General features: G+C 41.7%; 1 protein-coding gene across 6 annotated transcripts in view; it reads right to left on the reverse strand.

Moving 5' to 3' along the window:
- dtnbb (dystrobrevin, beta b) overlaps positions 1-18348 on the reverse strand; it is a 35113-nt gene that overhangs the window by 4983 nt on the left and 11782 nt on the right. For 3 of the 6 annotated variants that reach the window (XM_046412815.1, XM_046412814.1, XM_046412816.1), the window contains exons 11-19: positions 11779-11853; positions 7536-7626; positions 5590-5678; positions 4790-4903; positions 3459-3555; positions 3122-3142; positions 1386-1545; positions 1070-1159; positions 98-151 (exon numbers count right to left, since the gene is read on the reverse strand). In XM_046412815.1, coding sequence (XP_046268771.1) covers positions 98-151; positions 1070-1159; positions 1386-1545; positions 3122-3142; positions 3459-3555; positions 4790-4903; positions 5590-5678; positions 7536-7626; positions 11779-11853 — 791 coding nt within the window. The remainder of the gene's footprint in view (positions 1-97; positions 152-1069; positions 1160-1385; positions 1546-3121; positions 3143-3458; positions 3556-4789; positions 4904-5589; positions 5679-7535; positions 7627-11778; positions 11854-18348) is intronic. The other 3 variants (XM_046412818.1, XM_046412817.1, XM_046412819.1) reach the window with 3 other exon arrangements.

The following is an 18348-nucleotide window of genomic DNA, read 5'->3' on the forward strand; positions in this document are numbered from 1 at the left end:
AAAAAAAAGAGATGGAATATTGACTTTTATTGCCTATTGAGTATGACTGGCTCTGAAGGATTAAAGTAGGAAACTGTTAGCAGGTACTGGGACTTACCTCTGTCCCCACCATTCCTCATGTTGGTCTCCTCTTCGTCCCCCCCGTCGTCCACTTTAAAATCAAACCAGTGACAATGAATGATGTTAACCCACCATCGTCTATCAGGACAAAACATCCAACAACGTGCCATAACACAAACATCTTCAAACCATAAACACCTGAGTAACAGTCCAGGAGATATCCCACAATACACAACAAATAACTCAACCCCCGTCCCGATCAAAAGACACAAATCCAAGCAAAGCAAAAACTACATCCACACTGTAGCTGACCCAGTTCTTACACACCAGGATTTTATCTATCACATGCTACTTTTCTCCTGAAATCCCCCATTTTCAGGGAGATATTCAGAAAATGCAAAAATATTATCAAAAAGACATTCAGTTAAAGCTTCATCCTCAGTATCTATGAAATTTAAGTCAGGAACATAAACTTTTCATTCTCCGCCTCATTTAGCTCACAATATTCACAGATTGTTTCATCTCCAGTCACACCTCGGTGTCTTCCTGTTTCAGTATGTCGTGGTGATAGACCACATCTTGACCGTGCACACCGTCTGATCTCTGACTTTCATGCAAATTACACTTATTTTTCCACTGAATCCTTCGCAAATAAACAAACAAACAAACAGCAGAGAGTTTCCTGCCCGTGATAGTGTGCATTAAGCCTGGACTTGGTATTTAAACTCCTCCATCTCCACTTCTGCTTTCTGAAAGAACTTTTCATCAAGTCCACCCTCTTCTAATAAATCATTTAGACAAATACATTTCAGATACCCATTCGCATTTTTGGTGGTTTTGTAAAAATTCCAAATAAATATCATATGCAGGTGTGACAAAAATGCAGAGAAAGATTGTTGTAGAGACCTCGGTGGCGACATGTTAAATTCCTTAATAACTAACCAGGAAACAAAACAGAACATAAGAATGATAATGATAAAATGGACTGAAATACGTGCCGTAAACTAACCTGAGTGGAGCTCTTTCACCAGTGATGACATTGTGTTCGTGATTGAATCAGCAGCAACTAAGAGATCATTTCGAAGATTTCTAGGTACACCTGGGAAAACGGAGACATTTCTTCACATTACGTTAAAAACACACACAGTTTCTCGTCTTGCAGCGTAATCGTGTGAAAGTGCATACCCTGGTGGAAGAATCACTGCATAATCATGTGCAGCGGCATCATCTGAAGTAGTTTTAGTAGCAGTAGTTTCTGCATTGTGTAAAAATCTCAGCTCATGTTTGTTATAGACCGTGCATGAGTACAATGAATGCCCTCTCACCCTGAGCAAAGGCCTCGAGCACGTCCCCTCCCACCCCTGCCAGGCAGTCCTGCGGCGTGTGGGTTGGGGTGGACCCAGCCGAGGTGGAGCGTATGGGCATGGGCATGGAGCAGCCCGCACCGTGACTGGGGGAAGAATGAGGGGAGCCTCCAGACTGGGACTGCAACATAAAAACACCCGTCGTAGTCACAATATCATTGGCAATACGACGTAAGCTGCTAAATTAAGTTTAGTGTGCAGATGGAAAATAATGTTTTGTTTCTCTTGCTTATTTTTTTTTGTTATAAACCTTTTTAATCTGTCAGGTCAGTTAGTTTCAAAACAGACGTTAAGGTAAAATTTCAACTTAAGACTGATACCGCTCACATAACTTAGAACCACAACTTGTCCTTTTTACACTTGTCTTCTTCTATGGATTAAACAAATAGATTTAATGGGAAAACGAGTGATTTTTAGAGGTGCTGGTATGCAGATTTTGTTCCCTTTGGGCAGTGCCAGGTTAGCTGTTTCCAGTCTTTATGCTAAGCTACGCTAACTAACTGCTGGCAGCAGCTTCACACTCACCACGCAGATGTTAGAATTGTATTGATCTTCTCATCTGACTCACAGCAAGAAAGTTTAATTCCCAGAATGTTCCAACGATAATACTACGTATGACTAAGTTTAGTCACGCCATAGTTTGTCTATTTTTATTACTTTTTAAAGTTTCACAATAGTTAGGAGTTTGTCTTAAAACGTGTTCATGATTCCCACACGGTCTTGATTTGCACCTTCAAACATGTCACCAAATGACAGAGATACATGTGTTGTTATTATTTGAATAATTAGCAGGCATCATTTTGGTGGTGCAAAATACACAACATATACGGTAATTTCCATGACATTGTGGATTGTCTTCCATGTGCAAACCTTTAGTGAATCTGGGCTTCTGCTTCAGAGAAAAAAAGAAAACTTAAATCCAATTAATCTCTACATCAACAAAGCCAAATCTGGAACATTTTGGTGAAAGATGCCGTATTGCAGATCACAGATTGCAGATTTGGGGAGAGATGGCCTTTTTGCGTCTAAAGATGACTTTTATTAAAACAAACACAGACACAGATGTGACCAAAAGAACTTAATCCTTACAGGGACAGCAAACAAAGGAGACAAGGGAAGCCTGAACTGGCTGCCTATATTTCACAGTCTCTATAGTGCACCTTTACTGCATCGGTTGGGGTAATAAGAACCATGTGAGGGTGAGCGACGGGGGCCTGTGCTGATACGAGAGATATATCTCACAGAGAAAGGTTCACTGTGTGTCTCTGGGACTAATGCAGGCCCAGGTCGATGGCTCCAAGCCAGGCAGCAGATGGCCGGCCAGACTGCAGTCACATTATAGGGGAGGTTGTTAGCGCCGATGAAAGGAGCAGGTCCCTGACATTTGGACTAAGAAAAACACAGCTCTCTCTCAACTTGTTTGGATGAGAAAACCGATTTTAAAGATCCTGTCGCAGTCTGTAGTTTCAGCTCTCTAATGGCGCTATCTAGGAGGCGATGGAGTAGGACTCGATTAGTTTAACACAGTTAGATGGTGGAAATCCATTATGCTTCCTAACATCCTTCTTAAAATCTATTGCAAAAACTTCCTTCAATCACATCTGTGTGAAGGGGTGGAGTAGGGGGGTAGCATTAAACTAAGTGCTGAGACTAAAGTCGTGTATTGAGTCTTGCAAACTGAATTAAGGGCAACTTACAGCCTGCTTCTGCTCCTCATCCTATCAGTCAGCAAAGGTAAGCGGTGAAAGAGAGCAGGGAGAGTGAGAGCAACACAATTAAGGCAATGAAAGGAGAAGAAGAAGAAAGAGAAGAAGAAGAAAAAGAAAGGGATTTCTCCATGCACCAAAACTTAATTTTAGAGAATCAAACATGCACCCATGCTTTAAGGAAGGATTTTAAAATCGTGTAAATTAGCTTAGCACTGACAAATGCAACAGAAGGACATCAGACTCGGGACAACGTTAGTGTTTATGCACCGTCCCGTGATATTTTAATACAGATTCAGTGGCTTCTACAAACAGGTGATCGTCTTACCTTTAGCAGCTTCATGAGTCCCTCAAGCTGCACCATCAGCTCCCGTCTGCTCTCCTGCAGGGCTGACATGCGCCTCTCCAGCTCGTCCTTCCTGTGTCTGCAGCAGAAGGAAAAGGTTTTGGGATGCATTGGGAAAAAAAAAAAAACTATGTCCAATAATTCAAGGATCAGTCACAGACTCAGTGACTAATTTTCTCCTGTTGCGTGTGTCATGTATAATATTTTCTAGTATTTTTACCTGCACTGTGCCACTGATACAGTTACCTTTTTTGTCATTATTAATCTGTCATCGGTTCCCTCAGCACTGATAAAAGTAACTTAAAATTAACCACCAAAGAAAGAGAACACTGTGGAGCCCAGATAATCTGAGGTATGGTGGGGTTACAGCAAAGATCAGGCCTTTTTGGTAAGCATTTTGGCTTGTTATCACCCTCTAGTGTTCACAATATGTAACTGCAATTCAAAGAAAAAAGCCTCAAAAACTGTAGAAATCTTCTGTCTCTTTGGAGTAGTCTTATCAAAAACTCACAAAGCTCTGTACACTGTCATAAATAACATCACATCACTGTTACTTATCCCCAGGATGAATAAAGGCAAAATCAGAGCCAAACACAGCACTCTGCCTGCCACGAAACATTCACTACTTAATAATATCCTGGTCAAAAACCTGAATCGCGAACAGGCTCAGTGAGCTGAAAAATGCTTCCGGGCATATTTGAATTAAACCGGGAGAAAGATTAAGTGGAATAAATGTTTCCTCCAGTGATGCAAACAAAATTATCTAGAAATAAAATAAAAAAATGAATGAATTCCTCTATAACAATCCTCTAACATGCCAAAGAGTGTGACTGTATGGGTGGTGAAACTGGAAAGGTATGATTCAAATTCATCTCTAATTCTGACATAACTTCATATAATTAACAAACATGAACAGTAGAAGAAAATTTATGCCACGACACATTAAATAAATGTAAATTTAAAATTGTTGTCCCAGCTGTTCACCATAAACCTTACTGCCGATGCATTATTCAGACCAGGCGAGACAAACAAAGCGTCATTCAGGGCAACAAGAGCTGCAAAGAGTCTCTCTGAACCTAAGGGTCTCAGTGTCCTGCCAGCATGACAAATGTCCATGCTGCTGCTAGCGAAGCTAATTCACAATCATCCCCCCCTGAATTAGTCAGGCGTTTTTTTCCACTTGAAGAATGAGCTCAGCCGACATAAATACAGCGGCCCTGAAGTGGTTTTACTACTTGGTGTCCTTAATATATGACTCTGTCTTCCTGTTGTTGCAGGAGAGATGCTCTTGTGGTGGAGAGTAGGGACGATACCTGAGGAGCCGCAGCTCCGTCAGAAGTGTTGGGTTCTGTTGGGCTTTTTCTGGGGTCGGCTGAGAGGCCTGCTCGTGCTCCAAACGCAGCCGCTGGATCTCCTGGAGGATCTCCCTGTAAAGATTCTCTAGTTAACCGGTTATCTAAACAGCAGTGGTGGAGGAGGAAATAATTCAGAATTCATTTGCTTAACCTGAAGGAGTAAAAAAACACTCTAAATTTTACCTCAGTAAAAGAGTATCACCTCCAGCATTTACTTACAGTAACGACCCACGCAGAATGACTGGTTTCATGGTGTTTTAGGATACACACTTTACATCAAATTACACAATTATTATTTTTGATGCAGTGATGTGTAGGGAGCTAATTTTAAAGGAAAAGTTCAACATTTTCAGAAGAATGCTTGGAGTTAGTCTCCTCTCCACTGGAAGCTTGTTTCTAGTATTTATGCTAAGCTAAGCTAACCAGGCACTCGCTGTAGCTATAAATTTACTGGACAGACATGAGCGTGCTATCGATCTTCCGATCTAACTGTTGGCAAGAAAGCTAGTAAGTGAATCTCTCAAAATGTCAAACTGTCCCTTTAACTATCCCATATAGTGCTGGGCTGTTTAAATGTGTAGTAATTTATTAAACACATCACACGTTTTGCACATAAATCTGAACCGTAATTAGTAATCATAGTTGTCAGATATGCAGTAAAAGGCACAATATTGCAAGCAGACTAGAGTAATACTCAGTATGACTACAGTATCTCGAAATAAATAAATATAATTTGTTTTCCGATGTTTAAGTTGTACCTGTTTTTGTTCTCCAGTTCTGCGATGAGCTGTCTCTGTTGCTTATTGGCATCGAAGTTAAAACTCAGATCTGACGGAGGACATTGTTGCTGAAAAAACAAAGTTATCACAGAATGGCATTAAAACCGGCGTGAGAACTAAAAAAGACCACAATGCACTGTAACGACTCTCTGCTGGAGACTGATTATGTTTCAGCTCACCGCAGCTTTCCTTCGCACACACACACACACACACACACACACACACACACACACGTGAAAAGTCAGGCTGCAAAGTACAAAACCAAACAAACGTAACCTCAAACATTTTCCTGTCGGGGAAAATTTTAAGGATTTTATATGAGCAATATCCAAATCATTTATTGTCTGTATTTTCCTTGATGGTTTCAAGTGGGTGGGACTTTGTTGGGAAAAGGTGATGTCATGAACCAATCAGGATTTAGCGACATCAGTATTGCAAAGTGGGCTGGGTTGCGGAGGCGAGAGTAAAAACTCTTGATTCAAAAAAGAGTGCCAAATCGACCTCTGAAATGAAAAATGACTTGATTTAAGATGCAGATTTTAAAAAATCTGTTCTTCTCAGCACACGCTAACAGCACACATGACAGAACTTTAAGTTCTGCGTTTGGATGTTTTCTCGTTGAAACGCACCTTGGCAGTCGCCCTTAACTTCTCCCCTGAAAGTTTTATGAACAGAAGCTTCACGAATTTAGCGCAGCTGTTGTTGATATTTCTGACAGATTATTTTAGCTTCACGCTGTTCGAAGCTGTAGAAGAGCTCCAGCTGCGAGTCACGAAACGTTCTCCTGCTGCGCAACTCTATAACAGTTTGTGGGCTGTTTGGTTGCTGTCAATTAACTCTGATGGGGCTGATTTTTGTCATGCGTATTTCAAGAAATGCTCTTCCTACCACAGCTGCTTCATGTTGAAGTACACCAACTGGTTGGCTTTTATTGTGAAGCAGTCACAGGAAACACACTGAATGTGTGACCACAAAGACATGTCGGAAAAACCAAGGCAGTTTTCTGACTGTTTCTGATTACTTTTAATTAAAGCAGTAGTAGAACAAGCAGGAGTCACAGTAAGACCTCCAACTCCTCAGCAAGGGGACCGACTCCTTTTACGGCTTCCTGCTGATGTGTGGTCGCTGTTATCATCGAGCTCTTCATTAAAGCAACATGTAGTTCGTTTGGCCGCTGGGTCAACAGCTGCTCTTCTGTTGCATTTCTGACAAAGTGACTGCTTGAAGAGTTTTTGCTGCAGTATTAAACCACAAGGATGGTCGTGGATATTGCCAGATCAACTAGGACTGAAATCTTACGCACAAAGACACTATATAGACAAAAGTATTGGGGCACCCGACCATTTCACCAATAGGGACATCGCATTCTAAACACACAGACAGCTTTGCAGAGCATTTGTGAGGTCACACACTGATGTTGGACCAAAAGGCCTGGCTCACAATGTCCGTTCCAGTTCATCCCAAAGGTGTTGGATGGGGTTGAGGTCAGGACTCTGTGTGGGCCAGTCAAGTTCTTCCACACCAAACTCATCCAACCATGTCTTTATGGAGCTTTGCTTTGTGCACTGGGGCACAGTCATGCTGGAATAGAAAAGGGCCTTCAACAAACTGTTGCCACAAAGTTGGAAGCATAGCATTGTCCAAAATGTCTTGGTGTGCTGAAGCATTAAGATTTCCCTTCACTGGAAGTCAGGGGCCGAGCCCAAACCCTGAAAAACAGCCCCATTAAGAGGTGTGTCTGAATACTTTTGTCTATATATATTGTACTACTTATTTCACCGTGTTTGGAGAAAATGAAACTATGAAAAACTTCTCCATTCAGTTTGAATTGCAAGTGTGAGTAGTGTTTACACTGCGGCTTCAGCAGAAGCACGTAACAATAACATACAACCATCAAAGCATCAAGTGTCTTGCAAGACACTCACTGTGGAGTTGCTGGCCTCGGCTGCCAGGCGGGCGGCATAGCGAGCGATGAGGCGGTGCTCTTCATCTAGCCGGCTGGGACTCTCCAACACACTGCCCGAAACCAGAGACATAGAAGTATATCACACACACACACAGAGCAACACACTGATGTGGAAAAGCTACTCTGTAAGCAAAGTTTGTACAGTCAAAGTAACTGCGTAAAACAATTTGCATGGAAAAAAAACTGTAATTGAGGTGACCTTCACATAAGGCACTGGGCTTTGGCTCCAGCGTTGATAGACAGTCTCAGATAATTGGTCATAACAATGAACCGAGATGAGTAAGGGAGACTGCAGCATGCCAAATGTATTTGTGACTGTGCCAGCACTCCGTTCTGGCCATTTCATCACTGACTGGAAATGTCAAATAAGGCATGAGACTTTAAATGATCATGGGCGTGGCATATGGCGTGGACAGATGACAGGACATATGCTGTGCGTTCTCGGCAGGCAGCCTGCAATGAAGAGTGAAGGATAGCCGAAATGGAGCTGGACGCTGTCTGACTCTGACTGGAGAGTGAGCGATGATTAAGACCATTAAACCCAATCTGGCTCCAAACTCCGCTGCATCAACAGCCACAGTCCCCGCAGCTTCGACTGCCCGGGACAGCAAAACACCCTGCAAGCCGGCCTTTTTAATCGACATTTGTATTGTAGCAGCTTATCTGTTTCGAAGCAGCTGTCAGCTTGATGAGATAATATAAGCTCCTACTTCGCTCGTTTCAAGTGTTTTCTTGGACCAGTGATGATATCTTAAAATACTGTGTGGGTCGTTCGACTCCTTTCAAGATTTTGTCACCAACTCAACCAAAAAACATTCAGATGGAAAAATCACTCTGCCAACATGTCAAAGCATTTGTTTTTGAGTAGATTTTTAAGAAATGTCTTAAATGGGAGCCTTAAAAAATAATTAACAGTCTCATCCTCTGGCACAGACGGAACCTGAGGTTTCTTTTAAGATTTAAGTAGTACAGCACTGCACGTCAGGGAGCTGCTCCGGGGTTGGCTCAGGAAATGCTGTGACCCTAAAAGGTCTTTTCAACGCCGGGCTGCATGTCTGGATCTTCGAGCTGTTGGTGTAGAAGCAGCTCCCGCCTCCGCTTCATCAGGGAGTTTCCTGGCACCACCTGATGGTCCGTGCCAGGTTTGAACTGCCTTCAAGCCCACCTGAACTGGCACCTTTCCCAGGAACATTTTATTTTTGTCACACATTTGAAGATATCAGCGTTGTTGTTTCTTTTTTTTTTCTTTCTAAACTCAAACACAATAAATTTGGAGACTGTGACTTTTCATATGCTGTGATCTGAGGCCAGAAATTCTGCTGAACATCAGGAGGGACGTTGCATCTTGTTCCTGACGGACAGCATTCAGCATTCATGACTTGTGTTTACTTGTTAATATCATATTTATCTTTACTCAGTATCACCAAGTGGCATGGACTTTATTATTGACAAGAAGGGAAAATCGCAACTCACAACAACAATTGCTTGTAATAATGTCTGCATATCCCGATGGTTGCGGATGCACAGATCTGATTTGCCAGACTGGTACCTTATTAACTGGTCCTGATGTGACAGATCACACATTAAATGGAGTCTCTTATATAATTTAAGGCTCAGTATATCAGCATCATGAGAGAAAGATTCGTATTAGTGCATCCCTAACATATGTGATAGTAAACTAGAGTCTTTCATTTCACTTTTAATATTTTAAAACTATTACATAAAGTTATTAAGTTATTTAACTATAACTCCTCCTGCATGCACCAACTGGCTGGTGTATAAACAGATCATGAATGACCATAGAGTAAAACACAGCTGTTCATTGCCAACGAATGCGGTATTTTAATAAACAGATGTTAAGTGTTAAATCAATAAATTGTTGTGCTGACCTACTGTCCACCATGTCTGGGTCCATTTGAGTAAGGTGTAGGAGCAGAGTTAGTTTTCTCACCAGGACATGATCAGATATTTTAAACTAAACTTTTATGTTAAGTGTACGTCACTGAAGTGCGGAAATCAGAAGTCTCCTGGTGGAAAAACACACCAGCTGACTCATATTCGGTCACTCCTCAGTTAACTCAGAATTAAAACTCATCAAGCTCAAGACAAGCATTTTTTTTTTTTAAATTTGTCTTTTTCCGCCAATGTTCTGCATGAATAACAGGTAATAAATTGTGGTTCGCCCTTGAAGGACCGGCTAGTTGTGAGCGATTGCTGGGGAGGAGCAGATGCCATGTCAGCAGAGCAGACAGCATCAGAGAGCACAGTGTGATGGAGGCTGGAAGCACAACAACACGGACGGTGTGCATTCAGATTTCAACACCTGCACTGACACACAATCGCGAAAGTATTTTTGTCTGATCAAAGTGGAATCCATAACGAGGGTCAACGAGCAAGGACAGCACCGGCGCCGCTTTTCGCTTTGGAGCTCTTGAACTGAGACTGAGCCACGAGGAGCTTTGCATTATTCAGCAGCAGCATCTTTGACTCATAGGCCCCTCATGTGAAAGCAGCCAGTGCGGGGTAATTATAACAATAGATTAATATTTACAAACCAAATGTGACACAGTGAGGGGCTGGTTGGAACCGGCCTTCTGTTCCTTGCAAGCAAACCTAAGTGAAACCTGCTCCTCCTCTCCTCATTCGACACCTTATCTGCCGGTAGCCACACCGACTCTCAACACAAACTATTTTGGAGGCGTCACGGTGGCTTAATGCGCAATTTCTGCCCTAAATATGGCAGCTTTGTAGTTGTTATGCCCCCCAAAGCAACAGCATCCTCAGCGCATGACATCTTCCCAAAGCAGCTCTGACTCACAGAGCGAAATGTCAAGACAAAGGTTATCGGGCTTCTTCATTACTGCCACAGCGAAACAAACGTCAGGAGAGTGTCGCCTTGCTCTCGTACATGCTGCAACACGTGATGTCTTCCACTGACCTCCACGGGTCTGGATGCGAGGCATCGTTTTACCGCCTCAGGTGTCGCTATCTTGTCAGCTTCCCTCAAACCTGCTCTGATCTTGATACTGTCAGCCCTCGGAGACAAGACTGCACAGAACGTTCATCTCGGCAAGGAACTTAATCTGGTATTGATTGTGAGCGGCTCATTTACCTAAACGCGGACAGGAGATCTTCATGCAAGGTTAGATAATTCCACTAACTTCAAAATGTAGCCTCATTTTCTTGAGATTAGGAATGTTGACAGATTTCTATCATTAAAAAACACATTTTAAGGTTCAGTCTTGCTGCGATGGACCTATTTTGCAGCGTGCCCTTCAGCTGCCTGGATACGATAACCCAGAAGAGCACAAGTGGAGGAAAGAAAAACAGCCACAGACTTCATTCGAGCTCTTCTTGATTCTTCTACCGGAGTGTGTGTGTGTGTGTGTGTGTGTGTGTGTGTGTGTGTGTGTATTTCAAACCCCTTGTTCTTACAAAGGGACACATGCACACTTCTATTCTTTCTGTGAGACTGTGATGTCTCTTTGCCTCTAATGTGCCGTGGGATGTCCTGAGTCCCCAAGCAGTCCCATTTTGCAAACACAAAGTGCCCGGAAAGACGGGATGGAGAGACACAAAAGGAAAATTCACCCAGCACAGACCTGCAGGACAGAGTGCAGATACATTACAGCCGCCTCAGAGTGCTCTCCATTATCGAACTCATAACCACAATGGTTCATTACCACTGTGAGTAAATAATAATAGAGGTGGCCTTTAACTGAGCGGGACTCAAATGAGAGGACAATTAGACTGCTTTCACGGGGCCCTCGCCTACTCTCTGCTTACACGATCAAGCTCCAGTTCTATCATAATCTATTTGTCAAATCAACCCTTTAAGTAGGAGTGCTCACATATTCTTCATGACAGCGTAACAAATTCTTCTCTAAAAATACTCACAAGGGCACGCTGCTCGGATGCAAAAATGTGCGAAGGAACAAATAACATCTGTAGTCTGATTTGCTGCGCCATTCTTGTTATTTCCACTGATGAGGGGAGAAGCTGTCACCTATTCTGAGCACAGGCTGACTTCAGCGGGTGATTAAAAGAACGAACTTTGCGTGTGTCTAACTCAAAGTGACATTTTGTCACCTTTTGAAGAATACATTAGAGGTAATCACCGCAAAAGTGAGGCTAATTCTGTGGAATCATCAGAATGATTTGCTCAGAAAGACATTGTGCATTATGCCCGGGGTTGTGCTTACCTTTTGGTAGGAGTAGGTGCCCCAGAGGACATGAGCATTGTGTCGTTCATGTTGTTGGCCACTGGTTTCGGCTGACTAAAAGACAAGATTAGAGGTCTTTAATGCTAGACTGCAGAGGCCTGTGGTACGTGTCACCAGGGACTGGAGTAGAGGGCATTTGCATTTTATTAGTAATCATGAATCAGCGATCCTGACTGCAATTTAATCCAACTGTACAAAAGAGGGTAAGAGGGAAGCCAAGTGTGGGGGGGTGGTATGTGTGTGTGTGTTTGTGTGTGTGTGTGTGTGTGGGGGGGGGGTCAATATAAACTACTGAGTGCCCTGCACAAAATAGGCAACACATTGTACTTGTCTTAAAACTGTAGCAAAATAATTGACTTTTCCAGGAAAGGTGATTTGAAATGTTTTTACGGCGATTAGCTTAAACCTAATTAACATGAGCAAGAGCAACAACAGCAGACAAGAAATCTAATTAAACTGGAAGTCTGTGAAAAACTGAGAAAGGTGACATTGTGGGAGCTACCAAAGCTACGGGGTCCATCTGGCGGCTGAATCAGTGGCCCCGACGAGCTCAGTGGAGCCCAAAACCCTCCGACCACAGAGTCTCATTACCAGATCAAAATATCACTCAGCGCCTCTCAGGTGATCTCAAGCTTCACACTTCACCTGGCACAGCTAATAGCAGCCGCTCACGACAGCACTCGATTTCCTCGTCCCTGATCTGCCTGTCGTATCTCTCTGTAGTCATCAGCCGTGATTCTCTTGTAGCTGACTGTTTTTATTTAAAGCACTCATTATCACATAAAAGGCAAAGCACTCAACAGCTTTGTGTCTCGTTATGCTTATGTGTCCTATCAGCATTTTTGGCCAAAATCAAACTATTTATATCCACATTGTGCAGATTCCTGTTATCAGCATGAGGCACTGAAAGCCTTTTTTGCCTGCCACGGTGACACAAAGTGCTTCAGCTGCAAACACAATCTTCTTTTTCTTTCTTTTTTGTGAATTATTGTGCTACCTAAAAACAAAACAGAAGCAACTGCCTTTCTTTTCTTTTGATCGCTCAATTGTATTCAAATCATTTGCCGGGTTGTTTGTTCACAAACCAAATTATACGTTTCCTGCATTAATGTGGATGCTCATGGGGTTCAGGATGTTCTCTTTTTTTGAAGACAGGCTGCAATTATTTTAGTTCATTCATTTGAATGTCCCACAGGACTCGCCCAACAGATTCAAAAGAAAACCATGGACAGTCCTGCATGAGTAATTATTCAGTCCTGTTATTCTTGTAGTTTTGAAGGCCCTTTGCACAAACACAATCCTGCTAAATTCTCCACGTTTCAAGCATTTAGATACTAACAGGAAGAAGTCACAATTCAAACCCGCTCATGCTGCCTACTTGTCCCCTGCACAGACAAACTGTGTGCCCAAACACTCCGAGGGAAAAAATTCAGCCCGTGTGAAAAAACGTTTACCTCTTATTCAATGCTCATTATGGTACAATAATACACCCTGAAGGTGAAGGGCTTCAGACAGAAGAGGCATAACACTTACCTCTGTGAGGAGAGAAAGCACCTGTCTGGCTGGCTAAATACATCCAACTGCTGCTGTTGCCAGATGCCTAATCTGCCCTCAACTGAGCAGGCGAGCATCTCAATGTACTACACTGCTGCTGTCTCCAAGGAAACTCGGCGGTCACATGACTCCATGACGACGTAGCTCTCTCTCCCTCTCCTCTCTCTCTCTCTCTCTCTTCACTCTGAAGCTCTCTGCTCTGACTCTGTCTTTTCACCTCTCTCTAACACACACACACACACACACACACACACACACACACACACACACACAGGGAATTAGGGAAATGCCATTTGCTCTGAATAACCCTAATCTCTAAAATAAAATAAAAAAAAAAGCAGAAATGTCCTCAGAAGAAAAATGTGTAAGAAACTGGTCTCCACATACTATAATTTACATATCTCCCTATTACCTTCAGCGAATTGCATAAGTCAAAGCTGTTCGCAGCTATCTTTTTTATAAATAACCATTCGTCCTTTTTTGAGTACACCAGTATAACTTCTGTGGAACAGCAGCGCTTCCTCTTACATAAAAGACTGACAGCAGAAGTATTTCAATTTCCACTAAGAATTTAGATTAATTCTAACCGGCCTAAGTCATTCACATCAGCGTCTGCAGCCCCGTGGTTGGCTGACTGAAGGAATGATGATTAAGGACGCATCGCCCAGTCATCCAGACGGTGCCTCAGAGGTCAAAATTTAGGCACTAAGAGATCAAAGTCTGCATTGCGCTAAGCCTCGTGCTACCTGTGTGCAGCGAATGACAATGTACCACCCTTTCCTTGTACTTAGCAGTTGGCAGGGGTATAGGGAAAATGAAGTCTGCCGGAGCTTCATACACACACTCACACACACGTTTACCTAATTTCTGACAACGATGGACACATGGCTGCCTTCAATGGCCATCCAGTTGGCTCAAAATAATATGCAAACATGAAGCATCCTCTCCCGTCGGCAAAGGTGTTCCGATTTCCCCCGGGGAGGCTGTCAGTACCTCGGCCATAAAAGCCCAATGGATCATGCTCACAGAAAAGTGAATTACATGCCTGTTCTCTCCATTTTAATGACATTGATGGAATTTGCATTGACCCGGAGAATAAAAAAAGATGTAAAACAGAGGAAGGCATTTTAAAACTGTCAAGGGATTTCTGGGGATTATATAGAGAGTGGAAAATTGGTTGCTTAATATTAAACATGGCACTGACAATTTGACGCTGTAGTGTGTGTTCCACATTAATGCAAAGTACGGTAAGATGCCTATTTTCGACTCCTAGACTATTTTGGTGCTTAAAGTCTTTTGGCAAGAAGCGGTGCTAAGTCTGAAGGTAAGAAGCAGCATCATAGATTTAAAGTTCCTGAGACAGATGGTGGATCCCAAACCTATAACTCCTCTCCAAAACACAAATCCCCAAGAATCTCGCTGACAGTTTGAGTGGAGAGAAAAATTCACAGCTCAGCTCACTGTTAGTCTTTGCTTTCAGATGCCAGTAAATATTTCAAAACAGTATCAGAATAGCTACACTTTGTCTGAAGACGGCACGAGGGGCTGGGCAACTGGGAGACTCATGTCCGTTCGATTTGGAATTTTTGATCAAACCTGACGCTCTACCCTGAATCTGCCATTATTACTCACTCACAGGTGCTTCGTCAGCCTCTCACAAACACACACACACACCTGAGAGACCACGCTGACAGATGTCTCAGGGTTCACAGCATTAAATAACACCTCTTCACAGACAATATTCATCAAGATTGGCAACCGGCTGCACTATTTTCAGAATACCAACAGCACATTTCTCTCTCTATTATGTATCATCAATAATGTGTAGCCAATGCAGACTAAAATTGGAGGCTTGGCAGTTTTCCTGCGACTAATTAGCGATCCAGTTTGAGGGAAGATTTCTGTAGCCAGCAGGGAATTCAATGTGGGAATGGGAGGAAAGTCACCTCAGTTCACCCATAATTTCTCTGAAATTAGCTGTTTAAAAACGGGACTCATCCCGTTAGCGTCAACTCTTTAAGGTTCATGGTTGCAAAGAATGCAGCAGATTTACAATTAGTATGTTGGATTTAAAGGAATAGTTCAATAGTAAGGAATGAATAATTCGATTTTTTTTTTTTTTTTTAAGAATTATGCTCATTTGCGTCCTTGGGACAAGTTCGATAAGATCAATACCACTCTCATATCTGCCCGGTAAAGATGGAGCCACATCCAGCAGTTAGCTTAAGCTGACATAAAGACTGGAAGCCGCTAGCAAGGCTCTGTCCGAAAGCAATGAAATCTACCTGTCAGCACCTCAAAAAGTGTTTTAAGACATGAAATTAAGCAAGTTTTCACCTTGCATCACCATTGAGAAGTTAACTGATCAGATAATACACCAATTGCACATAAGTTTGCTGTACGCTAGCTAAAAACTACAACATGTTGTTACTACATGTTTGCTTTTATGTCAAACAGGACTATTTAGTAAAACCAATAGATGCTGGTATGTCAGTCAGTCAGTTATCTCAGGAAAGTCAGACTTGCTGCTTCCCCCTATTTCTGCCTTTTATGTTAAGCTAAGCTAACTGTCTCCTGGCTATTGCTTCATATGTAACTGACAGATGTGTGATGCATGAGCAAAATATGATAGTGGTATCTTTTCACACCTTAAATGTTATAATCTAAAATTATGTGTCATATTACGGATAAATAAAAAAATAAAATCTGGATAATGACCTTTGTGTCGACAAAATGACTCACTGGATTTTCTTTGGATGTAATGTTCCAACAAATCTGTTCTGCGGTTCGAAGGCATACACAGTTAAATATGGAAGCATTAAATCTGAAACAAAATTGAGAATAGCCGTCACTGATGAATACGTGTTTTGAATGGTTGTCAGATTTAAAAGACATCTTTTCATGGCATGGCTGATGAAAGGCTCCACTTCATCACCACACACAAATAAAAACATAAACAATTCTGGAACCAAAAATAGACTTTTTTTTTTTTTTCCATTGTCGAAGATGAGGACTTTTGGTAAATATCTTCCGAGAGTCAGATGTAACCATAGAGACAGAAAGACATACAAGCAAAGTCTCAGGGGTCAACAGTCACTTCCATTACTCTAAAAGTCAGTGACAATGCACACATAGTGCTGCCAACCTTGAAATACCATCTGTGAGAGCATGAGAATGCACTTTGTCCATTAAAGTCTTGGTGAGAACATAATGTCAAGATGTTCTACCTCAAAAAGTCCTTTTCTCTCAGAAATATACAGTATGTAACCTATATATATATATACACAAGTATTCAGACATTTTAGGTAAAAGCTCCAGTACACCAGTCTAAAAATACTTCACGACAAGCAAAAAGGTTGCATTGAAAATTCCACTTTAGTATAGAAGTATTATCAGCAAAACATTAGGATCAAAAGCAAAAGTACTCTTGGCACCTGCCAGTGTTATATTATTTATGTTTCATTATTAGGTTGGGCATCAATGATGCCTCGATGTGTAAGCAAAGTGTAGAGTTGGTTCAGGTGAAGCTAGTTTTAATTACTTTAGAATTGGTTTCCCAACTAGAGACTGGTGACCTAAGAGTCACAAGATGAAACCGGGAGATGATTAAAGGGAGGAATAAGAAGAAAAACTAAATTCTGTGACATAAATCTGTACTCACTTCTATGGACTTTAATCTGGATAATCTGGGCTCCTAAGTGTAATTTAAATGAAACCATCTGACTATGACCAAACTAGACACTGCTGTAAGTGGTCACAAAAATAGAATTACTGATATTTAACAACACATTTTGTTTTATAAACTTGCATGTATTTTATTTTTATCTTAATGTGAAAACCAACTAGTAACTATATCAGATTGTAGTGAAGTAAACAGTACAATATTACCTTCTGAAAAGTAGAGGAGTAGAAATATAAAGTTGCATGTCCTTAGTCACTTTCCACCAGATAACTTGTTACAGGAAAACAAAAAGACACTCATCCAGGATCCTTCAGTTCATGGAAAAAACAGTCAGAGGAAAAATAATTGCAATAAAAGGTCTTTGTGCTCTGAAATCCAATATAACCAAGAGCCCCAAATGGACAGAAGTCAATATTCTCAGGGGGCGTCCATCATCCGAAATCATCAACATTGTAAAAAAAAACAAAAAAAGCCTGACACGGATTACTGCTTGCTGAGGGCACAGGAGAGACATAATCCAAAGCAGTTTAGCCACAAATTTTATTTTAATCAATATTAATCTACTTCTGTGATGTAATTTCATGCTACACAGCCTATACCACCCGAGCTAATCCAATCACCTCGCCTGTCAGTTGGAGGAAAACATCCAGGTCGACAGTTGATTCTCCATGTTGCAATGAATTGTAAATTTATGCAAATGTTAACTTCATCTTACATGAATAAGTTTGGGGAACAATGCAGGAGAATAAAATAAATAAATAAATAAAAAATCCTCCCGCCAGTGAGCAGGGTGTGAGAAGTGACTCAGAGATGATGGTATCTATCAGGCAGTAAAACAGGAAACCGTGTTGATGTATTTACGCTGTGTCTATTTTTCTTGGCATTCGCCAAGCTCGTTTCTCCCCTGTGATGTTTCTCACTATCAATTACTCACTGACACTTGCCAGCAGCAAAAGCACATACAGACAGCTTAGGTTTATGGTCGTGACTGGAATATGAAGCAGGATTTTGTTATGAAATGTGCCATGAGAAATGTTGAAAGCTCAGATGAGAAAGTTGAGCGATTTCCTACGATCCTCTTAATACCACGAACAAGCAAAATCATAAGTCTTTTTTTTTTTCCCCAATCTGAAACATTATTAAATTTTGTCTTGGTGGAGGCCAAAAGCACCATACTTTCGCCATAGCAGCAATGAGAAAAATATGAAGTGACCTTAGCGATCGATGTATCTCAGTGGCGGAATTGATTATGGAAATCGCACTATTTTTCAACTGAAATGTAAATGAGTGTGTGGGGTTTAAGACAGCAGCAG

This window comes from Scatophagus argus, chromosome 15 (genome assembly GCF_020382885.2).
Source record: "Scatophagus argus isolate fScaArg1 chromosome 15, fScaArg1.pri, whole genome shotgun sequence".
In the NCBI taxonomy this organism is placed as follows: Eukaryota; Metazoa; Chordata; class Actinopteri; family Scatophagidae; genus Scatophagus; species Scatophagus argus.